The sequence below is a fragment of the Pristis pectinata genome, chromosome 8 (assembly GCF_009764475.1).
Source record: "Pristis pectinata isolate sPriPec2 chromosome 8, sPriPec2.1.pri, whole genome shotgun sequence".
Classification (NCBI taxonomy): Eukaryota; Metazoa; Chordata; class Chondrichthyes; order Rhinopristiformes; family Pristidae; genus Pristis; species Pristis pectinata.
The window spans coordinates 48810878-48837420 of record NC_067412.1 but is presented as its reverse complement, the minus strand read 5'-3'; the positions used below and the strand labels follow the sequence as shown (position 1 = coordinate 48837420).

The 26543-nt window shown below is 41.4% G+C and overlaps 1 protein-coding gene across 1 annotated transcript in view; it reads left to right on the top strand.

The window, feature by feature from the left end:
• The window catches only part of rps6kal (ribosomal protein S6 kinase a, like), a 105561-nt gene that overhangs the window by 23201 nt on the left and 55817 nt on the right, over nucleotides 1-26543 (top strand). Inside the window, exons 2-5 of the mRNA XM_052021940.1 lie at nucleotides 1679-1738; nucleotides 12274-12390; nucleotides 22451-22532; nucleotides 23620-23700. Of these exons, the coding sequence (XP_051877900.1) occupies nucleotides 1679-1738; nucleotides 12274-12390; nucleotides 22451-22532; nucleotides 23620-23700 (340 nt within the window). The remainder of the gene's footprint in view (nucleotides 1-1678; nucleotides 1739-12273; nucleotides 12391-22450; nucleotides 22533-23619; nucleotides 23701-26543) is intronic.

Sequence of the window (26543 nt, the reverse complement as noted above, 5' to 3'; positions counted from 1 at the left end):
AGTTGGCATGGACTCGTTCAGCTAAAGGTCCTGTATCCATGCTGTATTGCTCTATGACTCTATAACAGACAGGGAATAGAGGGATATAGACTACATTCAGGCAGATATATATGCTTTGTTTAATTTGGCATCGTGGTCAGTACAGACCTCATGGCCGAAGGGCCTGTTTCTTGTACTGTTCTGTGTTCCATTAAAAGTTATAGCAATTGAGCAGGAAAACAGTAAAATGGATCTTGGAGTGTAGAAAGCTTAGCCTTTAATGCACAGATGGGTACATGAATTTGAAATCAAAAACATTTAAAAGTTCTAATAAAGCAAAGCACAGCATTTGGCTCTTATAATTTATAATTTGTAATCTTAACGTTTGAAGAATTTGAAAGTCGGATCTGAGAATGGGGTAGAAAAACAAGAAAAGCAGAATCAGGTCCTAAACAGCTTTACTGAACAGCTCTGTGCAAACAGCTTTTACGAACGTACATTCAGAAGAGGACTGACTGCTGGAAGTGATTTAACCTTGGTGTAATGGTGTTCAGAAGCTTCAAAATATAATTAGATATGAAGTCTACAAATTTTCGAAGATGGTGTTTTCTTAAATTCAGTGACGGATCCATGCATTAAAGTTCCTTGCATTTGGTTTTTAACTATCACATTATGATAAGGGACATGATAATGTTACTTTTTTCTCCCAAGTATATCTTTAGCAGTTGTAGTCTTCATTGCCTTTTTCATGTTTTTAAGTAAAGTTGGTTACAAAATCCAGCTTCCTCAGATGTATGTTTGGGATCACCACAGTTCCGTTTACATTTGAAAATGTGGCAAGATGAAATTACTGTTGAGTTTTCATAGTTAATTCACTGTTGAAGATTTACTGGAGGCTCTACCTGGATATACAGCCCTTTAAGGGCTGCCTTCAGAGCATTGTCTTCTGCACAGTCGTGGTAAGTTTCTGCAGATTGGTCAACATTTTAGTCTTTCAGTTGAGGTTTCAGAAAGGCTGTTCCCATTGGCTTGGATGGCTTTGGCTTTTGTTTCAAACCCCTGGATGGCTCCTTGATATCAACCGTCATTCCTAATAATGTTGTCCTTAATTGTAATGGCTCAGTACAATCACCCTAGACCATGCAATACACAAGGAAATTATTGTAGTCTCATTCATCTTGGAAAGAGCTATCAAATTATTTCTCTTACCTCTTTGCTTGCAGCTATGTTGATTATTTTTTCTCTACATGGATATCATATTCTCTTTTCAAAGTTACTGTTGAATCTTTGGTTGTGAATTTTTGGAATACTCTACCTCGGAGAGCTGTGAATGCTGAATTATTAAGTATATTCATGGCTGAGGTAGATTTTTGGACTAAAAGGAATCTGAGGGTTCTGGGTATTGAGTAGGAATGTGGAGTAATGATCAAATTTGCCAGGGTGATAGAACAATCATGAGGGGTGTCTGACCCCTATTTCTAGTGTTCTTACACTGCATTCATTCTTTATGGCTGTGCATTCCTGATAATTTACAGCAAATAAAATTATTTTCCATCCTTCCAGTTCACTTTTAAGCTTAAATAAACCATAAACATAACAAATATTATTTAGTAATGCATGAAGTGTAGAAAATCGCAGTAACTACATATGTATAACCACAGCCTGTTTCAACATTAAAGGACATGTTTTCTCTTTTTAGGTAAATGGCCATCAGGTGGTGGATGAACCTATGGTAGCAGATGAAACCTATTCACAATGTGTAAGTAAGGTGCAGCAGTTATGGATATCTCTTTTTTGGTTTCTGCATGACTTTTGTAATTATATTGTATGTAATATGGAGTAGTTCATTTCAAGAATTCTTTGGCAAAAGAAAGTGTAATGCAAATGGTCGCAGCATTGAAACCTATACTTTCTAAATTCCTGTTGTAAATAATTTCTCTTCTTTTCACCTGCGCTCAACCCCCAAAAAAATAAAACTCTTGAGTTATAACAAATAGCTGTGTCAGTATCTTTGAGCTACATTTTCCGTAAAACTTGGTTATTGTTAAACAGAGTTGAAGTTCTGGTCAGTGTAATTGGGTAGTGGAACAGACTTAAGAGGATGAATGGTTATTCCTGTTCTTGTGCCCTTGAATATTTAAATACATTAAGTCTGGTCATATTTCCTCTGTCGAATATTTCTGTAAACTTAAATTGAAGTTTCGTTTTTGTCATAATTGGGTTTCTTCAAAAGGAAAGTTAAGTTAGCCTAACTAAGATTGGGGAAAGTGCTTCAACACTTTTGCCAACCCCTGCACATCTTTGCTTGTTTTCTTGCCTCCTTCATGTGACTATGTCTGCATGTAGACTGGTTATTTCTTCTGCGTAATAGATGTTTTTATTTCAGGTAAAATGAGTTACTTTGAAACTAAACTTGTGGTTCACAATTATTTTTCACTCTAAATGTGATAAATTGTTTTTCCTTCCTAATATTGTAACTCTGAGGTATGGTAGTTCAGTGGTTAAGTTACCAGACTAGTAATCTGAAGGCTGAACGAACAATCCAGAGACACAGTTCAAATCCCACCTTGGCCGTTGTGGGGTTTAAGTAAATTAATTAAACTAAGCTTTTCTAAAATTGGGAAAAAAGTCTTGTTTATTTGACAATGAAATTTACCAGACTCTTGTGAAAACAAAGATCTGTTTCTAAGCCTAGTGAAGAAATCTGCCCTTCGTAGGAAGAAATCTGCCGTCCTTCCTAGGCCTGGCCTATGTGTGACATATATGAACAGCAAAGTGGTCGACTCTAATCTGCCTTCTAAATGACCCAGGAATCCATTCATTTTGATATGCAGCCACTACATCAAAATCTACTCGGCATAATACTAACTGGGTCAGCCAGAATCAATCTGGGCTTTGAACTCAGATGTAAAAAGCTGCACTTAGTCCATTTGATCTCTTCAAAGTCCTCTCACAAACATCTGGGCACTGGTGTCTTAATTACAGGAGCTGTCCCATGGATAAATCAAGCCACATGAGAATAGAAACATGAGTAGTGTCATTCAGCTCCTCATGCCTGCACCGTCACTTGTTAAGATGAAGGCTGATCTTTTACTTCACACCACCCTTTTCCCTGCACCTAAACCCACTTCCCAAGATTCCATTAAAATCTTAAAATCTATTCATCTCCAACTTGAATATAGAGCAAGAAGCAAACTGCTTGAGGAACTCAGCAGGTCAGGCAGCATCTGTGGAGGCAAAGGGATGGAATCTGGTAAGGAAGGGAAGTGATGAGTGGAATCAGATAAGGGAGGAATGCTGGGCAGAAAGGAACAGTAGGGTGAGAGGACAGGGGACCCAGTGGCTGGAGTGTGTGGGTGATAGGCAGCTGAAACCAGGTTTGGGAGGGGAAAGAAACTGTTTAACGAGGGGCTAGTGAGGTTTTGGAAAGAAGTGGGTGCGTGTGAGGATCAATGTGGATCAGAAGGAGAGAGAAACGAATAGAGAGGGTGCGGTTTACCTGAAATTGGAGAATTCAATGTTCATGCTGTTGGCTGTTGACTACCCAGGTAGAAAATGGGGCGCTGTTCCACTAGTTTGCATTTGACCTTACTCTGGCAGTGAAGGAGGCCAAGGACCGACAAGTCAGTGTGGGAATTAGGAGGGAAGTTAAAATGGCTTGCAACCGGGAGCTCAAGATGGGCATTGCAGACAGAGCACAGGTGCATGTTAATCCCTGATGGAAGGAACACTTCAAAGACTTCCCAACTGCACCTTTGACATGAGCATCTCACAGCAGTCCATTTGATGCAGCCTTAATGCTGTTTTTAAATAGTTTTTAAACTGTTTTTAAACATAGTTTCTAACTATGTTATCTACCTGTGCTATGACCTTCAGAGATCCTTGGACATGTACTCCAAGGTACTTCTGTTTTTGAGTGCTTCATAGAGTCCTGCCTTTCATTGTGTATATCCTCATATCCTTTTTCAGGATTAAATTCCATCTGCCATTACTCTGTCCATCTTACCTATATCATTGAGCAGCCGATAGCTACCCTCTTCACTTTCAACACACAACCAATCTTTGTCTTCTGAGAACTTACTAAACATAACTCCTCCACTCAAATCCAGATGATTAATGTATATAACAAGCAGCAAGGGTCCCAGTACCGATCCCTGTGATACATCACTGATCACAGACTTCCAATTGCAAGACAACCTCATCACCAAGCCAATTCAGATTCATTTTTACCAAATTGACCTGGATCCCATGGGGTCTTGCCTTCTGGGGCAATCCTCTCACCTGGGACCTTGTCAAAGGCCTTACTGAAGTCCATTTAGATTACATCAACCACGCTACTCTCATTGATACTTAATCATCTCCTCAAGTTAACTTTGAGAAGTTTGAGTTAGCTAAAGCTTATTGGTGACATTCTTAGATAAGATATCTTTATTAGTGACATGTACATCGAAAACAGTGAAATACATCTTTTTGCGTAGTGTTCTGGGGGTAGCCCGCAAGTGTCGCCACGTTTCCGGTGCCAACATAGCATGCCCACAACTTCCTAACCCGTACGTCTTTGGAATGTGGGAGGAAACAGGAGCACCTGGAGGAAACCCACACAGACACAGGGAGAACGTTGCTTCTCAGGTGAATGTGGAAGTCCCACTCTGGGAATAGATTACGTAATTCAAGTTTATATTTTAATTCAGTGCTGAAGGAGTAAATATTATTGGATAAATAGTCTTTGACTGAATTTTTCAGTTATGGCTTAGGTGAACGTGGAGCCCCTCATGATACTTTTCAAGGAATAAGTTGGGAGTTCTGGCATTGCTCTCGCCAACACTTATACCTCAATCATGGTACCAAATGTAATTGGACGTTACAGCGTTACTGGTTTTAGCATTTTTTTGGATTGTCTTCCCATGTAGAACGGATATGAAAATAGTTTAAACAAAAATAATTACTCGTCAATCAAGTCTGGAGGTGCATTGGGTAAAAAGCACATTTTATTCTCTATTTTGGTTATGTTATTATTGACAAGGAAATGTTTGTCAGTGGCGATAAAGAACTTGTTCTTCCAGTATTGATGTCCTTTGCCTTGATTCATACAAGAAACTCCTTCTAATATACAAAATTGAATAATTATGCAGGTCTGTATTTTCTCATCCAAGTGGTTTTCACTGGGATTATATTTTTGCACTGAATTGCTACTTAATAGTAATTTGTTAACATTATTTGAGGAAAATTGAGTTTTCCTAGTGTCTTCAACCAGGACCCAGAACTGATTGCCATAATTGTTTGTTTGATAATTGTAGCAACTTGCTCTTTGTGAAATGGAGGCACTTAAAATCAAGGAATATAAGGTTAAGGCATATAATGTGAGTTCGTTATAATTTATGCACAAGGTAATGGATGTGCATTGTAATTTCATAGTGTGTGGGTGTTATGCAGAAACACTTATTTTTTTTAAATTTCCAGAACTCATTATTATTGACACATTTCCAATGGCCCATCTGCTAAGGTCAGTCAAAATGATGCTTGGGGACAAAAATAATCAAGCGAAAAGCTTTAATTATCATTGCTGTTTGTGGGGCTTTGGTGCATTTGAATTAGTTGTCTCTCCAGATAATAGCATTAACAGCAGTTCATAAAATACTACAGTGACTGTAATGAACTTATTGATATCCGAAGGTCACAAAAGGCACCATATCAATGCAGACCACTTTTCCTTTTTGCACAGATTTCATTTGTATTTCGCCAAATGCTATTATTGATAATAATGTTCAAGTGACCAAGTTCCAATTTTATAGCAATATCTTTCCATGTTTTTTGTCTGGAAGCTGAATGGTTTGGTTTCAAACCTGGCACATAACGTATATTTGTGAATGGGTCATTTTTAGTTTCTCCACATTTGTAGTGGATTGACATTGGTCAGATTTTACTTGGATGGTATCAGATGTTATCTGCATAATCAGATAGTATTCATAGAATCATAGAACAGTACAGCACAATACAGGCCCTTCAGCCCACAATGTTGTGCCGACCTTTAAACCTCACCTAAGACTATCTAACCCCTTCCTCCCACATATCCCTCTATTTTAAACTCCTCCATATGCTTATCTAGCAATCCCTTGAATTTGACCAATGTACCTTCCTCCTCCACCACCCCAGGCAGCGTATTCCATGCCCCAACCACACTCTGGGTTAAAAAAAAAACTCCCTCTGATATCTCCCTTGAACTTCCCACCCATTACTTTAAAGCCATGCCCTCTTGTATTGAGCATTGGTTCCCTGGGAAAGAGGCACTGGCTGTCTATCTATTCTTCTTAATATTTTGTATACCTCTATCATGTCTCCTCTCATCCTCCTCTCCAAAGAATAAAGCCCTAGCTCCCTTAGTCTTTCCTCATAATGCATACTCTCTAAACCAGGCAGCATCCTGGTAAATCTCCTCTGCACCCTTCCCAACACTTCCACATCCTTCCTATAATGAGGTGACTAGAACTGGACACAGTACTCCAAGTGTGGTCCAACCAGAGTTTTGTAGAGCTGCATTATTACTTTGCGGCTCTTAAACTCAATCCCACGATTTATGCTAACATCCTATAAGCTTTCTTAACTATCCTATCCACCTGTGAGGCAACTTTCAGGGATCTGTGGATATGAACCCCCAGATCCCTCTGCTCCTCCACACTGCCCAGAATCCTGCCATTAACTTTGTATTCCGCCTTGGAGTTAGTCCTTCCAAAGTGTACCACCTCACACTTCTCCGGATTGAACTCCATCTGCCAATTCTCAGCCCAGCTCTGCATCCAATCAATGTCCCTCTGCAATCTTCGATAATCCTCCACACTATCCACAACACCACCAACCTTTGTGTTGTCTGCAAACTTGCCAACCCACCCTTCCACACCCTCATCCAAATCATTAACAAAAATCATGAAAAGTAGAGGTTCCAGAACTGATCCTTGTGGGACACCGCTAGTCACAGCCCTCCAATCTGAATGCACTCCCTCCACCACAACCTTCTGCTTTCTACAGGCAAGCCAATTCTGAATCCACATGGCCAAGCCTTCCTGGATCCCATGCCCTCTGACCTTCTGAAGAAGCCTACCATGTGGAACCTTGTCAAATGCCTTACTAAAATCCATGTAGACCACATCTACTGCACTACCCTTATCAATCTTCCTGGTCACCTCCTCAAAGAACCTTATCAGGCTTGTGAGACATGATCTTCCCTTCACAAGTCCATGCTGGCTGTCCCTGATCAGACCCTGATTCTCTAAATGCCCATAGATCCTATCTCTAAGAATCCTTTCCAACATCTTGCCCACCACAGATGTAAGGCTCACTGGTCTATAATTCCCTGGACTATCCCTGCTACCTTTTTTGAATAAGGAGACAACATTTGCCACCCTCCAATCCTCCGGTACCATTCCCGTGGACAACGAGGACTCAAAGATCCTAGCCAACAGTTCGGCAATCTCCTTCCTCACCTCGCGGTGCATCCTGGGGAATATTCCGTCAGGCCCCGGGGACTTATCTGTCCTAGTATTTTCTAACAGCTCCAACACTCTTGATATCTACATGCTCCAGAACATTAACCTTACCAACACTGTCCTCAGCGTCATCAAGACCCCTCTCCTTGGTGAATACTGAAGAGAAGTATTCATTGAGGACCTCATCCACTTCCACAGCTTCCAGGCATATCTTCCCACCTTTGTCTCTAATCAGCCCTACCTTTACTGGTTGATTTGTTTCAATTACACACAAAGCCCAAGTAAAGAGTCATTTTATCACCCAACAACTTAAAAATTGTCTCTTTGGAAAGTTTACTCAGCATATGGAAATTTACTATATCAATTGTATTACCAACTCAAGTTACATTGTACCTTTGAAGGAGTTGTACATGCCTTTGAAATAATAAATTGTTCTTATTTCATGTTAACAATGTTCAGGAATAATGTGTTGATTTCAGAATAATATTACTAAAGTGTCTTCTGCCTTTTCTCTTGAGCATCACAAGGCCTGCCATATTGGACCAAGGCCTTCAGATATCTTGAACTAATGTGGCCATCCATTGAGTGCAGTTTAGTCTTTTAAAAGTGGGTTTGCTCTTTTGAAAAATGTAGTTTGTTTCAATTTTTTTAAATTTTTGATGGAACTAAAAGATTTAGTGCTAATTTAGAATGCTGAGTTATATATGGTTAAATATGGTTGAAACTCTACATGGGTATCTGCTTTTTTTCCATTTTTAAATCCATGTACCGTGTTGGTTCAATCAATCCTCATTTTTGTGGTGAACCAAGAGGTAACAGAATAAAGCATGCTTTATTCAGAAATTGATTTTTTTAATTCCCATTTGTTAATTAAAGCCATTTTAATGTTGGTATTATTGTAGATTGGAATCTAGGAGACTAGGTTCTGTGAGCCAAGAATCTAGGAGAATAGTTCACAGTATCTTACATTACGGAAACAGGCTCTTTGACCCACCAGGTCCAAGCTGATCATCCACCACTCTTACACTAATCCTACATTAATCCCATGGTCTAAGGAAAATGGTTCTGTGTGAAACATCGTGGTTCGTCTCGAGTGTAGTTGCACCAAACGATTTGTATCTCCTCACTCCTGTTCATGCTTTCTAAAATGCCACAAATATGTAGATTTAAACATTATTGGTTATTCTGGGTGGGTTCTTGCTTGGTGTTGGCATATATTTTTTGAGCAGATATGTTAGAACATAGAATAATTACAGCACAATTCAGGCCCTTCGGCCCACAAAGCTGTGCCAAACATGTCCCTACCCTAGAAATTACTAGGCTTACCCGTAGCCCTCTATTTTACTCAGCTCCATATACAGATCTAACAGTCTCTTGAAAGACCCTATCGTATCAGCCTCCATCACCATTTCCGGCAGCCCATTCTACATGTTGGCATATATTTTTCCCGTCGCTGTCTGTAAGGAGTTTGTATGTTCTCCCGTGTCTGCGTGGGTTTCCTCCAGGTGCTCCGGTTTCCTCCCACATTCCAAAGACGTCAGGGTAGGTTAATTTGGGTTTAAAATGGGCGGCGCGGACTCGTTAAGCCAGAAGGTCCTGTTACCACGCTGTAAATAAAATTTAAAAAAAAATTGTCAAAACTCAACTGTATTTGCCCTGAGTAATCCATTTTGTCAGCTGCAAATTGAACGCATGTACATGAGAGAGAGAAAGGGAATGCAAGTATATCATAGGCTGAGATTAGGAAAGGTGGGAGAAAGCTTGTATGGAGCACAGTCCCCAAAATAGAATCATTGGGCTGAATGACTGGCTTTTAGGTTATAAGATTCTTTGAGATTCTATCTAAGTAAGATTGATCACGTCTGGGATAGTTGGGAAAATAGACATTTCAAATTATGGTTTGCTTCCATAATATCCATGAGAAAAACATCCTGAAAATATATTTTTTGCATTATGTGCCCTTCTGACAGAAATAGTCTGTTAGTAACTGCATGTATGATTCAAGCTTGCAGTGGGCTGTAATGTGGGTGTTTGTGCTTTTATTTCAAGATTTGAGTCATGAATCCTTCATTTCTGGAACAGCTCTCTGTTTGTTCCATTTGATTTATTAAGTAGAAGGCATGTAGTGCATAGTGTGCACCATTATGTAACCGAATTTTGTTTGTGTTGACATGGTATGCAAATTTGCTTCTGTTTGGTTCTGCATTCACATTCAGGGTTTACAGATATTGTGCTTGGAAAAGGACAAGAAATCACCAGGGACTGCACCTTTATTGTAACACAGGACAAATAAAACCACATCAGTTAAGCCTCCAGAAACCTTTTAAATTGAGTAAAAAATGATCAGTCTAGAAAACTTATTTGAAACAGGTTAATTGGTATTGGTTTATTATTGTCACTTGTACCAAGGTACAGTGAAAAGCTTGTCTTATGAACCGATTGTACAGGTCAATTCGTTACACAGTGCAGTTACATTGAGTTAGTACAAAGTGCGTTGATGTAGTACAGGTGAAAACAGTAACAGTACAGAGTAAAGTGTCACAGCTACAGAGTGCAGTGCAATAAGGTGCAAGGTCACAACAAGTGATGTGAGGTCATAGTCCTTCTCATTGTATAAGGGAACTGTTCAATAGTCTTATCACAGTGGGGTAGAAGCTGTTCTAAGTCTGGTGGTACGTGCCCTCAGGCACCTGTATATTCGACCCGATGGAAGAGGAGAAAAGATAGAATGTCCCGGGTGGGTGGGGTCTTTGGTTATGCTGACTGCTACACCAAGACAACGAGAGGTAAAGGCAGAGTCCAAGGAGGGGGGGCTGGTCATGAGCACAATAAATTTATTTTTATGTACTGGCTTCTGCATTCTTTCACAACATCTCAAAGAGCTGAGGGATAAATGTTGGCCAGGATGAAGAGGATAGATAACCCCTGTGCCACTTTTAAATTGTGTCACGGAACCTTCCACTTGAAGAACAGACTGGGCCTCATCCAAAGGCTGGCATCTCTGACATTGCAGAAGCTTCTTAGTACTGCAGTAGAGTGTCATCCTAGATTTTTGTGCAAAAGTGGGACTTGAACCCAGAGCTTTCTATCTCAGCTGAAAGTATTATCAGCTAAAACGTGGCTGATGCAGGGTTAGTTAGCACTGGAGTATTCACCCAAATGGCTAATTTGTAAGTGAAATATTTTCCTATCCTTTCGTTAATCTTTACAGTGTTGTTCATTTTGCTTTGTTTCACAGTTTCTGGTTGATTAATCTGGTTGGTTTGTACAGTTAGCATTGTTTTGGTTGAAGATAAATTCCATTGCCAAAGGTAAAGCTATAGAAACACAAGAATAATTTTTGCATTGCATTTTATTTCTATTACCACCAGTCCCTGCCCTTCAATGCAGTTACTTCTGATTTAGTAGGTATAGTGTACTCCTTAGGCAGTCTCTTGGTGTCAAGGATAACAGGCTTCCACTCAGAAAAATGCAGGATCTGAAAACTTTGCCACAGATGGGGCAGAAGAAGCCCTGCGGGGTAGGTAGGTGGGTAGTATAGGAGGTGATAGCTCCTTCTGTTCTTGCTGGCCTTACACCTTCTCCAGTAAAGAGATTCAGTGTTCTCTGTGCCTGAATGAAAAACACTATGATGCTGGAGGAACTCAGCAGGCCAGGCAGCATACGTGGAGAAAAGCAGGTGGTCAACGTTTCGGGTCAGGACCCTTCTTCAGAACCACCACCTGTGCCTTCCTGGATGCTGCTCCTCCATTTTGATCAGTCACAGGTCAGGAATCCCATGAGACAAGGAGGCTTTGAGAATATCCTTGAAGCATTTCCATTCCCTCTTGGTAATCTCTTGTTGTGATGGAATTTGTTTTCTACTCTCTTTGCATTGAGCTTGCAAGTGATGTAGTCTGTTCATTGGAGCCAGGCAAATGTGAATAGAGCCTTGAAGCTGGGATATTCGCCAGGGAGAAGATGCTGATATTGGGTTACTTATTCTGCTAGTGGATTTGGAGAATGTTGTAGAGATAGCATTGGTAGTACTTCTCCAATACTTTGAGAGGTGCATCCTTTTGGTAGTCCGTGTTTGTAAAGCATATGGGCACCAGAGATCACTGTTGTCTGGTAAACTAAAAACTGTGTAGGTTTGAGGTCTAGATCTTTGAATGATGTTATAGTATGCTGTACACCTGCCACATTTAAAACAACTTGGTGTTGTGTCCCTATACTTAACAAAAAAAATGTTGTACCATCTTTCTAGAACTGCTCTTTTGGCATTTGCTCTTTCCTCAGGATTAGGATGAATAGGCTTTGAGAGAAAGATTTGGTACCCACATGTTAGAAACCTCTGTGCTACCCGATGAAATAAGGGCTGACATTTTCACAAAGCTATGAGAATGGCATCTTTATCCAGTTTCCATTGGCACCAATGAGCATGTGTCTATCTCGACTAATAGTTCCTCCCATCTGAGCCTGGGCACCAGAATAATCTCGAGCAAAGCTTAACTTGTCCGATATTAGCTGGCTGTGGGGACTTTGGAATTAGGTGCTAATGGCTCAGTGTAAAACAATCAAGAGCTGCAATGCTCAATGACTTAGGTATTTTTTGTCTGAGAATATGAAAACTGGTCATTGCTAAGTAGTCTTACAGACTTATTTTTTAATATTTGTGAACTTACTTTGTGCCTGAGTAAAACATTCTTGTCTTTCTAAGCATTCTTCATACTAACAAAATAACACATTCCATCTGTTAATTTTGTGGGATATTTTTGTTAAAATATTGGTTCCTATCTGTTGTTTAACCATGTTCTAAATTTTGTTTCTTCAGGATGAAGGAAGATTCAAGGAGATTGCAATCACACACCATGTGAAGGAAGGGTGTGAGAGGGCTGATCCCACACAGTTTGAACTGTTGAAGGTCCTTGGTCAGGGATCTTTTGGAAAGGTCAGTTTTTTTTTGTAGATTTAGGTACTGGATGTTAATGACGGAAAACTTACTCCACTTGTTAAATAAGAATTTAAATGTATTTGCCCATCTGATTCAATTTTATAAAGTTTACTACACAATTTATTTTTGTGAATGTTGTACGAGGAAGCTTAAACTAATTATAAAATGTTTTAAATGCAAAGGCCAATTTACTGTGTTCCTTAATATTATTGAAATTGATTAGTAAAGATTGTTAAAGCATATATAACATTAAAATGGCATTAGGTTGAAAAGCAAAGCATAATGTTCAGTTTAATCAAAAACATTGCTAACTGCAAGCAATATGCTGAAACAGAATAAAGATTAAAACTTGCAGAATACAATAGTTGGGGCAGTACTTGGAATGGAGGACTGTGGTGCTATGTTGAAAGCAGACTGATAGTCTTAGACAGAATAAGTACCTTAAATTGACCAGGAACATGTTAATGAAGTAACATGTTAATGTTACTTAAAACGAGTAGAACCAGAACACTGGTAAAGAGATACCAAAGGAGGGGTTGAAAAACTTGAAGGACCAGCATTTATGACAGGATTCTCAACAATTATTATAAGGCTACCCTACAGGAAGTAGCTCAGTCTTTGAGAGAGTAAACAAGGATAAGGAATGGTACAAAATGGAAGAGATGGAACGAGTAGTACATGAAACATGCAATGAATTTTTATAAGGAAGAAGAGTAAGATAGGTCCAGAAGTTGGTAGTCAGCAGGCAAGTTTAAATCGAAAGAGTGTATAAAGTATGGGGTGAAAGAGAGGAAGCAAATGTTGTCCCGATTTTGAGTTCCCACTTCTGTCTGCTGCAAAGTAACACAGTGCCACAAGGTTGATTCGATAAAGCGCGTTTATTAGCAGTATTCTGTGGGAGATTTCTCCTCAAACTCTCATGTAGAGTCTTTATCGGAGGTCTCCGCAGTCCAAAGCAGCAGACAGTAATTTATACAGATATTGTCACACACACTTAATGAATTCAGCTCCACGAATTTCGGTCAGGCCGCAGAGAACCAAAGACAGACAGCGCACCTGTTGTCCAATATAACTGAGTTATAATCAAGAGATTCAAAGACAGGTATCACCCTCATTGTTTAAAACAAGCTTCCTCCAGTCTGTTTATTACACCCACCACCTTTATCGTCTACTATATTGGCCTGCCACCAAGGTCCCGGACACAACAATTAGCACCTAGCTTGAGTCAGTAGCTTGCCTGCTCTTGCTTGCAAGTTATTTTTCCATCAGCTATATGTATAGATACAGTCAGTCACAGTTTCTTAACCCTTTACTTCCTCATTCCCTCCTGTTATCATTTCATGATAACCTAGAGAGGCGCCGAGAACGGGGCCGAGAGTTTATTAATAAGTACCTTGCAACAAGTATTTAAACAGGCCAGCACCACACAGCATACTATAATAATAACGATTAAGCCCACTATTCCATGCAGCAGGTATGATGCCCATGATCCTCCTAATAGCCACCGCAACCAACCCGCTCCTCCTGTAAGTCCCTGCCTAAAGCTATCTACTTGCTTCTGAATGTCCTGAATGGCATGGCAAATGTTGTAGGACTCATCTCTCACATTGGTGACACATTTGTCCCCTACTATGGCACATACTCCTCCTTGCTGAGCCAAATGGTAGTCCACAGCATACCGGGTCTGCTGGGCATAAAGTCGAGGCTCTGCCAGCTCCTGGTTCACTGCCTCCAGGCCCTTTATGGTACCGTTTCCCAGCATGGCTAGTCCACAAATAAGGTAGGTCTGGTTTTTTTTTGCGGCTATAGTTCCTGCCGAACCCCCCAGAGGGAGAGTACTCAGAAACCCAGAGCCTAATGATGATAAGGGAGATCCCAACGTAATAGTATCCCTCCAGTCCTCTCAGAACTCCTCACTAACTGACCGCACCATGTCTTCATCGGACGTGAGTCTTCAGGGGGCAGGGGACCGTGACCGGCCCGATCATCCCTATTGCAAACCAGGCTGACAGAGTGGGGGTGGCGGTAGTGTAAGTACCATCAAAAAGGAACACATACCCTTCCTTGGCCCGGTAACAGGTTACATTACCCGATTGCTGTGGACTGGGCATCTGAGAATACCAAGAGATTCCAACAACGTTTCTCCCATACTCTCTCAAGTAATTCTCCCTGGTTAGCCATTCTAAAGAGACATTAGACAATTTTACATGGGTTCTGTTCCCTTCCCCACAAACCCATCACTCCCCTTCAAGTAATTTTAATACACCTAGTGGTGGCACACTCACACCTAAACCACCACCACCCCCACCCCACCCCCCCACTCCAGATCCACATATCCTCTCTATACAAGTGGTGGTGGCACATGATATCGGGTGCTGTTCGATCTCTATTCCACAACCCCATCCTTTACCAAGCATTTACCCGACAACACCCTCCCGTAAGTTCCCGTCTGCCCAATACACTTTGATTTTGAGTGTTCATACTTTAACAGAGCCCTGGGGCTCCAGTTTGGTGTGGCTACAAAAAGACCTTCCACTGATTCTGCCAAGGTGTAGCAAACGGTGCAATTCCGGTGTAGTTGTATATGTGCTTTGTAAAACAAATTATCCCCTAATGCCCACGCAAGGGTACAGGTAATGGTAAGGAGTCCAGATTTAAGAAACATCATTTTTCTTCCGGTGGCCATCGTTTAGAGTCACTTAGATGAATCCAGCGTTCCTGGCCCTGTACTTCCACAGCTATAGGAGTTTGGAGTAGTATCTGGAATGGGCCCTTCCACCGAGGTCCTAGTTTAGGGCACTCCCAATCTCGTATCAGTACCGAATCTCTGATTTCAAGATCAGGCAGCTCTGCATTCTGTCCTTCCAGTGGTTTAAAGGCACTCTCCACCTGTGAATGAAGAAACTTTAAAGATGACGTAACTTGTCTGAAATACTTTTGCAGTTCATTCCCCATGATGTTAAGGTCAAGCTGGGTGTCAGCGTCCTATGGGGTTCTTCCCGGACGTACATAGACAACTTCGGCGGCCGACACCCTGGTGGCCAAGTGGGGGGTAATTCTCATGTGGTATAATGCTAAGGGGAGAACCTTCAGCCAATTTAGACTTGTCTCTGATACTAATTTAGTTAATTTATTCTTCAGGGTGCTGTTAGCTCGTTCTACTATACCCGCTGCCTGAAGGTGGTAGGTGCAATGGAACTGCTGTTTGACATGCAGTGCCTCGCACAACTCCTTATTTATTTTCCTTATGAAGTGGGGACCATTGTCTGAATTTATCTGTCGGGGTACCCCAAACCTTGGTATGATCTCTGTAAGCAATATCTTCACCACCGTTGAGGCCTTATTGTTGGTGGTTGGAAAAGCTTCAATCCATCTACTAAATACATCAACGATAACGAGACAGTACTTATAGCAACGTACACGCGGTAATTCAATAAAATCAAGTTGTATACATTCCAAAGGACCACCTGGCAAAGGGTTTTTGACTGGGGTGCTCCTCTCACTTTTTCCAGCATTGGTTTGTTGGCATATTATACACGATCGTATTTTGCCTTGTGCTGCTTCCTCCAATCTGGGGTGCCACCAGGTACGTAGTAAAATGTTACTCATTCCCTCCTTGCCAAAGTGGGGATCAGAATGCAGGCAGTCAATAAACATCGGCAACAAGGAATCAGGTATACATACTTGACCAACTGGAGTAGTCTAGAGGCCATGTGGCGCAGAGGGCATATAACTGTGCGCCTTCCATACTTGTTTCTCTGAGTCAGGGGCGTCCCCCTGTTCGTCCTGCACAGTGACCATGTCTGGGGTGCACTGCGTTGTTCTCTTTGGCTTACAGGCAACTGCCTATTTCTTCGCAGTCGAAACGATTTTAGACCCCTGATGTGCAGCCAATTTAGCCGTCGCGTCTGCCCTGTTATTGCCCTGTGTTACTAGGGAGGAGTCTGAGAGGTGAGCTGAGCATTTAATGATGGCCAATTTGTTAGGGAGGAGGCTGGATTGGAGGAGGTTCTTTGCTAAAGCGATGAGTGGGCTATTCAGGAGCTCTACCTTATAACAGTTTAAGCGGACCTGGGTAAGTCTGATGGGAGGTCAGGATTGCTGTTTGGGTATGGGACGAATTAATAACCACCGACTGTTGCAGCGTGATTGGCAAGGAACCAGGATTCCCGCTTTGCAGAACGAATCTGTTAAATGGGTTATTCTGTCAACTGCCTCTCCTGAAGGGGGTTTTGTGGGACAGAAGGAAGTTGTGCTCCCGGTCTTACACGGAATTGGACTGGGGTCACTGGGGTGAACCCTACCTCAGCCCATAAATCGGGGGTTAGCTCATCCGAAGGGATTCGGTGGGGATGATGTTGGTGTAAACAGCCTGTCACCGGAAAAGGGGTGAGGTAATAAGTCAGGGTGCCTTCTGGCAGTATCTGCGGAACTCCGTAAAGGCCTGTGTCTGCCTGTACCTTCAAGTCGGTGGGTTAGGAATCCCAGCTCCTTCGGTTTATGACCCCCATTAACTGACAGACCGACTGATTCCACGATTCATTAGGTTCTTGAACTAAAAGTGTTGTACCGATTTACCCGCTCGATGAAACCGTGGCTGTGGATAGATTAAAATCGTGGTGGGTGATACAAGGAGCTTCGAGGGTCGAGATATTAGCCCACGCATCATGAAGGGGATTGGTTTTCCCTTAACTAAGAAATTGATGATAGGTTCATCGTCCAGGTTATCGGTGAGGACAGGGTACATGGAATAGTAACTTCCCACAGGTAGTTAGGAGGAAAACGGGTGCTAGTGAAAAAGGTTGTCGTTTACTGGGAGTCTAGCCTGCCGTTGGTCATAGTGGGATCATTCGCGCTGCCAATGGTCCGGTGCCCCACAAAGGTAGCATCCTGTCGACCTGGCCCTCGCTGGTGCGGGTTGTTGGGGTCTACTGCGTCCTGGGTACTTAAGAGGGGACGGTGGTGGTGCGTAAGGGTGTCCGTCCGCTGGGGCTCTTGGGCCGTTGGGGTGCATTGGATACCCTTTATCTCATTCAACATAGGTGATGGGCCGGGATTTTTAGGGTCGTCATTATCAGTGGTAGAAACGGAGTCACAAGCGGTGTCCGTCTGAGGATCTACTAAAGGTCTGTTCCCTACCCAAAAGTCCCGCCGTTTGCCTGTGGCCTTAGAACCATTCGTATGCGGGCTTTCTCTCCGTGTAAGCTGATTTCTAGTTCGGGACGCAATAGGACCATGGAATTGTCCTTGGGACAAGACTTGGCTAGCAGTCGTTGGTGGTGAGAGCGGAACGGTTTGTAGACTAGTCGCATTAGATGGGGGCGGCGGTGAAACGGGGTAGGTAAGGGCTGTGGGTCAGACCATCCAATCCTCCTTACTTTCGTCCATGTCATTACTTTGGAACAAGAGGGGCACGCCAGACATGTCGGGAGGTACCTCCACTTTATCCTTTTTTTTCTATTTTTTTTATTCCTACATTTTTCCTTTTTTTCCTGATCTGCCCCTTCCCTCTCCCTTCTGTTCCTCTCAGCATAGTGGTCTCCACACTGAGACTTCAGAACTCCCCAACTCTTAGGATTTTCCTTTTCATCACACACTAATTCCCCTTCTGCGCGCATTAAGTTCCCAACTATTCTGTTTAGATTTATTTGTTAGGCCTTCGGCCGTTTTTCTCCAAGTCGACATTAATATTTTCCATTTTTCCCCTGTATTGCACTCCCAAATCACCCTTTCTGCCTTTAGACACAGCCACATCCCAAGTTCCCCCAATGGCCATATTTCATTTCCCATTTTTTTTTATTGCGGCATTCCGATAATTTACGGAAGTCACTCTCACTCTTTGGATCGTCTTTACGTAACTTAGCTAGTGGAGCATTGGACCCAGACTTATAGAGAGTTTGTCCCATTTTTTTCCGACAGTACGGTACAAATCGCTACGATTACCTGTAAGATCGGTCTCTTTCCTTCACCCACTTCAGGCTCCTGACCTTCCCGTGGGGGATTTCCCCTGTTAAGAACCGGTCCAAGGCAGGGTGATAATACCGAAGAACCGATCTCAAAACTTAAAGCTCAAAACCTTAAAATTCACAAACTTAAAACCCAAACCTGGGGACTCGAACCCCGAACGCCAGACTAACTGGGGACTCGAACCCCGAACCTGAAACTCACTGGGAACTCGAACCCCGAACCTGAAACTAACTGGGGACTCGAACCCGAACACGAACCTAACTAGGGACTCGAACCCCGAAACCATCTTACCTGTGGCACTCGAACAGGTTCACGAGTAGTCCGTCAGAGGATATTCAACAAGCGAAGGGATCGATCAGGTGTCCGGCTCCCTGAGAGGGATCAAGGTGAATCGTACCTTGTGGGCCCTTCCGTCTCAGTTAGTCGTTATCCTCGTCGATCGATCACGCCACTTCCGAAACCTCATCTTGGACTCCTGGTTAGCTCGCCAAATTGGTGTCCCGATTTTGAGTTCCCACTTCTGTCCGCTGCAAAGTAACCCAGTGCCACAAGGTTGATTCGATAAAGCGCGTTTATTAGGAGTATACTGCGAGAGAAATCTCCTCAAACTCTCAGGCAGAGTTGTTATCGGAGGTCTACGCAGTCCAAAGCAGCAGACAGTGATTTATACAGATATTGTCACACACACTTAATGAATTCGGCTCCACGAGTTTTGGTCAGACCTCAGAGAACCAAAGACATACATCGCACCTATTGTCCAACATAACTGAGTTATAATCAAGAGATTCGAAGACAGGTCTCACCCTCATTGTTTAAAACAAGCTTCCTCCAATCTGTTTATTACACCCACCACCCGTATCGTCTAGTATATTGGCCTGCCACCAAGGTCCCGGACACAACAATTATCACCTAGCTTGAGTCAGTAGCTTGCCTGCTCTTGCTTGCAAGTTATTTTTCCATCAGCTATGTGTATAGATAGTCAGTCACAGTTTCTTAACCCTTTACTTCCTCACAAAAGTTAGGAGGAAAAGAGACCCTCACTGTTGTCACTCGGAGGTTTAAGAAACAAAATAGCTGTGACACTTGTCTTTGTTAAGCTCTGTCTCTTGGTTTTGAATACAACTTATTTAATAAACCTGTTGTGCTTAAAACAGAGAGATTTGATAACGACACTAATTTGTTGTAGTCACAAATAAGTCATTAAGTTTGGTTATGTAACATTTAAATTGGCAAACCTTACAATGTTATGTTCATAACACTAGTTTTTGGGAAGGTTCCCTGACTTGGATTTGTCTCTTTCGCTATGGAACCTAGTACAGGTGTCCTCTGCATTATAGCCATTCAGGTAACAGAAATTCACCCTTATAGAATTCACAAATCACTGCCTAAAAACTTGAGATACTGAGTAAAATTCACTCTCATGGAATTTATGTGAAAAAGTAAATACAAATTTTATTTAATTTCAACTCGTTTTTTTTGATGCATGCGCAGATGAAACACCTTTACATTATAGAAACTCGTTATATGGACTGTTTTCTAGAAACTCAACCCCTCCCTTTCCCCATAACGCGGGGGTCACCTGTATGTAATTTTAATGAATTGTAACCTGAGTGGGTTATTTGATGCAGACTAAACTCAAAAGTTTTAACAATTTTTTCTCTTGCCCATCTGCAATTAGGTGTGTGTTTAAAATCAATTGTATAATGCAATAAAATTAAAAAAAAATGCTGGAAGCACTCAGTAGGTCAGGCAGTATATGTGGAAAGAGAAACAGTTAATGTTTTGGTCCACGACCCTTCATCAGAACCTTAATTTTCCAAAGAAGTTGCCTGATCTGTTGAGTGTTTTCAGCATTTTGTTTTTGTTTCAAATTCTAGCATCTGCAGGTTTTGTTTTTGATTTTGTATAATGCAGAATACTGCCTTCTCATTTAGCACCCAGGATTGTTTTCAGGAACAAGGGCGTAAATGGAATTTGTGCTAAAAGGGGTTATTAGGGCATGCTCAGTAGGAAGAGACTGTGTGATCTGGTGTCACGCAGGTTTGGGGCAAGTGTTTCAGCCATTCAGTGCTGCAGTGTGGGGATCTTAACATGCATGTCAAGTACAGGCTGTTGTTGGAGACTGGCTGTACTGCTCCATCTGTTGGACCTCCTGAGCTATGACCTCCTCATCACCTGGCCAGAAACCACTGTTGAATTTGTTACCATGGAGAAAGCTTTGGGTTTCCAAGATTTGCATGCGTAAGAATAATTCTTAAAGGAGTCCAAAGGTACAAAATCAAAAGGCTTCTAGCCTGTCCATGTGGAGCTTATTACCTGCTGTCAAAGAATTTGGGGTGGAAAGAGATCACTGCAATTATTATTCCTCAATACTCTCTAAGGCCCTACCATTCATCGTATTTGTCCTACTCTTATTAGACACTGCCCTGCCCCCACACAGCCATCCGAAGATGCATTACCTCACACGTAATGAAATTAAATTTCATCTGCTGTTGCCCTGCCCAATTTACCACCTGATCATTATAATGTAGCCTGAGACTAGGCTCATCACTTTCAACAACACCACCAATTTTCAAGTTTAAAGGGAGTGTGGGAAATGACGCAAATGGGTCAAAGAGTCACAGAGAGATACAGCAGTCCTTCGGCCCATTCAGTCTGCTTCAACCATCAGCAGCCATGTTTACACTAATACTACCCTAACCCATTCTATTCTTCCCCCATTCCCATGAGCTCCCCCCCACTCCCCGATTCCAGCACTCCGATTTTAAGCTAGCACAGGAAATAGAATCAGTTGAGCCAGATATTGAACCATCATTTTTTCCAAAAATTGGATCGCAGATTATCAGTTTCATTGTATGCTGTGTGCCTCAACTAATCCTCAAGATAGGAAGTTTCACATTCCAACCACTCATAGGAGAGAAAGGTTCATTCTGAATTCATTTTTTTTTGACATTTTAAAGGCTGCCTTATATTTAAGGCTTTCAGTTTTTGCAACAACTGACAATTTTAGTTTTATTCATGGCCATTGTTAGCAGAAGTATTTACTTCCCTTCCATAATTCTTTTAAATTGGTGCTGGTGGCGATCCACGTAGTTGAACCTTTCCTGTCATGATGAAAGAAGTTCCGGGATATGGTCTCATATTCATCTCAGAACCCACAGAGCTGGAGATGAAGCAAGTCATCCTGGATCCTAGGGAGTTGTCTAGGAACAGGAAGTGTATTGAAACAGTTTAGCTAGTAAGTTGGTCCTTGGTCTTCAGCTCAGTGGCTGAGATGTCTGCCTGAGATGGCTGGGATCCACTGCCAATTCCATGCTCTGTGAAGTCAGGCATTTGATGCAAGTTGGAGTAAATCAACTGCCTGTAGATCGGCCTTTGAAAATGGTCTGGACTCCAGGAGGAGGCTGAATTAGATCATAGATCATAGAACTTTTGGGTAAAGATAGTCTATTATGTAGTACCATATCATAAACTTTTAGGAAATCGAGATGTAATGCACTTTACTGAGCATGGTAGTGTAGCGGTTAGCGTAACACTTTACAGCGCCAGCGACCCGGGTTCAAATCCGGCCACTGTCTGTAAGGAGTTTGTACGTTCTCCCCATGTCTGCGTGGGTTTCCTCCAGGTGCTCCGGTTTCCTCCCATGTTCCAAAGATGTATGGGTTAGGAAGTTGTGGGCATGCTATGTTGGCGCCGGAAGCATGGTGACACTTGCGGGCTGCCCCCAGAACACTATGCAAAAACGATGCATTTCACTGTGTGTTTCGATATACATGTGACTAATAAAGATCTTATCTTCTCTACTGTGTTGCAAAGTGTAACCATGCAAGAAGGTTGCGGATCCTGGTTCAGTAGAAATGTTTAAGAGTGAGTGTGCTAGAAATATGTATGATAAAGTTTCAAAGGGGTTGACTGGTTAAAAGGCTTGAAAAACTTGGGGACTTAGAGACAGGAGTGGGTCCCTATGTTAGTCATTGCTGTAATTCCTGTTTTTAAATGATCCAGATACTTCTGGTAATATTGCTTGCCATGTTTTGAATTTTTGTTCATGAAATTCTAACATTTTGTCTTTGGACTTTTCCACAATTAGGTCTTTTTGGTTAGAAAAGCGGTTGGCCCTGATGCTGGACAATTGTATGCAATGAAAGTACTGAAGAAAGCTACTCTGAAAGGCAAGTCTGAATTGCTTGCCTTTTTTGGAGATGGATGAGGAGTGCAAAGAATAGTCCATTTTCGCAATATTCTGGGAGGATTTGTAATGATAAACATATGAACGTTTTTTAACTATTTCACTGTAAAAATTTCCAATGAAAAATGTAACAATTTCTGAGATATTGCAAATATTTTTAACTTTCTAAAGGACTTCATTCCTTCCAGGTTTAGCTACTTAGCCATAAAATTATGAAGTGTACAAGTCCATATTAGATCTAATTCCAAAGACTCGAAGGTAAAGTGAATTCTGAAAATCCATTTGCCAGATTGATAAGGTCATTCACTCTTAATGTACTCTTGATATTTTTGAATTTTACTCTCAGCTGTACATGCATTTCAGCAATCATTGGATAGGGGTATTTGAACCTGCAAGCCTGTACCAGTAGTTTTGTTGCTAATTGTTTCAAGTAAACTGATTTAAAAAAAAACAATCTCTGGGAGAATTAGAAGTCCTTATGAAATCGATGTCATGGAAAATTAAACAAAGCCGACAATTAGGATAGTGGAAACCCGAGTGAATCGGCCATTACATGGGAGTGAACATGTGATTAAGAATCTTGCCATAATTCAGTTTTTAGCAAATGGAGTTTATCCTAATTGTGGGCTTTGTTCAATTTTCCATGACATTGATCTGTACTGATCAGGTGGTTCTGGGCAGGCAGCAACTTGCAAATGATGGCAGGTCAGCAACCTGAAGCTTTATCTCAATTTCAGATCACTAACGTCATATTACCTACTCAGTATTTGCAGAATTTTGCCTTTCCAACAACTACAAAATGTTATTTTGTGCAAGTTATTAGTGTGAACCAATGAGGTCAGATACAAGGCATTCAATAATAGGACTTAATGAACACGACTTAGTTTATTTTTTTTCTGATACATCTCTGAAAGTTTTAGTTCTGCATAGGGTTGGGAAATTGGCTTAGTGCAGAGCACTTTACTTGAAGAACTGAAGGCATTGCAGGTAAAATAAATATTCACCATTTGTGATGTCTTTCTGCGACACGTGCAGTCATTGAAAATCACATGTATATTCTTAATTTTCAGTTCGAGATCGTGTCCGCACAAAAATGGAACGAGATATTCTAGTGGAAGTAAATCATCCATTTATAGTTAAATTACACTATGGCAAGTACCAAATTCTCATTAGATTAATTTTAAACTTTTTAAGCTGCTTTCAGTTAAGTAATTTTATTCTGGTGTTTTTTGTAGTTTGAACCTAACATCAAACTGGTTTAGATTTTGCTGTCATTCACAGTTATGATAATTTGAGTTGAAATGTTATTTAAAATGTATGTTCTTATTTTTCTTATTACCTACAGTTATTCTTGCATTTTGAGCTGAGCAGCAAGTATGTCACGTAACTGGAAATGTCAGAACTTGGGTTAAGGATGGTTGGAAAGAGGGAGAAAGAAAAATGGGTGTTCAGTGATGAATCTGTAAACTCCTAGAACTGAATTCAGTGTGAGGTTCCTACAGCTGATGAAAAACTGCACTATATTAAGGGTCATGAGAAAAAAAAAACAAAAAAAAATAGAAAATTAAATATGTATTGGAAATTTGTTACTGTATATTTGGAGATGATTATTGATCCTTGATAAGAACATAAGAACAGGAATGGAACATCTGACCATTCAAAGCTACACTGCCATTCTTGCACTATTCTGATAACTCTTGATTTGCTGATGTTCAGATCTGGCGTAGAGGAACTCCAAAGTTTCACCACCCTGTGATTGAAGAAGATTCTCCTCGTCTAAGTTCCAATTGGCCTACCCTTGGTAGAAAACTGTACTCCCCTAGTCTCCTCAGCTGGGGGAGCATCTTCCCTGCATCTAGAATATTTTCTATGTTTTCATAGAATTATAGAACAGTACAGCACAATACAGGCCCTTCGGCCCACAATGTTGTGCCGACCTTTAAACCTCGCTTAAGGCTATCTAACCCCTTCCTCCCACATATCCCTCTATTTTAAATTCCTCCATATGCTTATCTAGCAATCTCTTGAATTTGACCAATGTACCTGCCTCCACCACCACCCCTGGCAGCGCATTCCATGCCTCAACCACTCTCTGGGTAAAAAAAACCTTCCTCTGATATCTCCCTTGAACTTCCCACCCATTACTTTAAAGCCATGCCCTCTTGTATTGAGCATTGGTGCCCTGGGAAAGAGGCACTGGCTGTCCACTCTATCTATTCCTCTTAATATTTTGTAAACCTCTATCATGACTCCTCTCATCCTCCTCTCCAAAGAGTAAAGCCCTAGCTCCCTTAGTCTTTCCTCATAATGCATACTCTCTAAACCAGGCAGCATCCTGGTAAATCTCCTCTGCACCCTTCCCAACGCTTCCACATCCTTCCTATAATGAGGCGACAAGAACTGGACACAGTACTCCAAGTGTGGTCTAACCAGAGTTTTGTAGAGCTGCATCATTACCTTGTGGCTCTTAAACTTGATCCCCTGACTTATGAATGCTAACATCCCATAAGCTTTCTTAACTACCCTATCCACCGTGAGGCAACTTTCAGGGATCTGTGGATATGAACCCCCAGATCCCGCTGCTCCACCATACTAGCCAGAATCCTGACATTAACTTTGTACTCGGCCCTGGAGTTTGTCCTTCCAAGGTGTACCACCTCAGATTTCTCTGGATTGAACTCCATCTGCCACCTCTCAGCCCAGCTCTATGTCCTATCAATGTCCCTCTGCAATCTTCGACAATCCTCCACACTATCCACAACACCGCCAACCTTTGTGTCATCTGCAAACTTGCCAACCCACCCTTCTACCCCCTCATCCAAGTCATTAATAAAAATCACAAAAAGCAGAGGTCCCAGAACCGATCCTTGTGGTTTTGATGGAATCTCCTCTCATTCTTCCATTATCTGGAGCATATAGTTCCAGTCTACTCAATCTCTCTTCACATGCCAAAACTTGCCTTACCTGCAACCGGTCTGGTGAATCTTGAATCAAGCATTCCTTGAGATTTATGAACTCTCTGACGTATTGTTAATAACCTGGTTACTGTTGAATGATGTCCTGCTCCATACGTACATCCCAAAGTATCCATTCACAGTTTTGCTATTTTGGCTGCCTGTGATTGTGTCACCTCTGAATTTTTTTGATGTTTGCTTGAAACCTGGTCTAAAAATTAAATGGTAAGGAAATTAGTCTAAGAAGGAGGAAGTAGAAGAATGAGGAAAAAATTAATTCAGTGAGTAACTGCTCTCTGTTTTGTCACTCTTTGTATTATTTTCATGGTACAATACTAACTGGTATAAGCTAAAGAATTAATTTGAAACAGTGGAGTAAATTTTCTTTGGATATCTGGATTAAGTATGTGGGTGCGAACACTAGTGTTTTCCATGAATCTGCAGTCATCTAAGTAAATGTGGAAAAAGAATTGGTGGTTTTGAACCAATTATATTTGCCAAAGGAAAGTAAGAATACTGAAATTGCTTTGATGAAACAATTGTTTGGATAATTACTTAAATATATTAGTTCTTGTTGAGCTTTGATTTTAGTAAAGATTATTTTGTCATCCCATGTTCAAAATACCTTACAGCTTCATTGCAAGCAAAACGATAACTAGTATATTCTGTTCTTTTGAGCGTCGTTGAAATTGGCACGATTGTGTTTCCATTTAGTTATACATTTTTTTGCTGAAAATGGCCTGAAATCAGCATGGAGTTCAGAAGTGCACTAAATTTTGAGCATGAACAGGAGTCGATACAAACTGAGTTTCTGCTATCTTCTGTGCTATTTTAAATAAAATGATTGGGTCCCCGCCTAATAAACTGGCCACGTTAGAGGGTAAATTAATCACCATTGGCCAGTTTTGCTGGTTGTGGTTGTTGCATAGCTTGAAAGAGGCACAAGGACAAAAGTGGACATGTTTTAGAAGCTTGTAAATATAAATTGTTCTGTACACAACTGAAAATGACTTTTAAGAAATTTAACACCTGATGGGTCC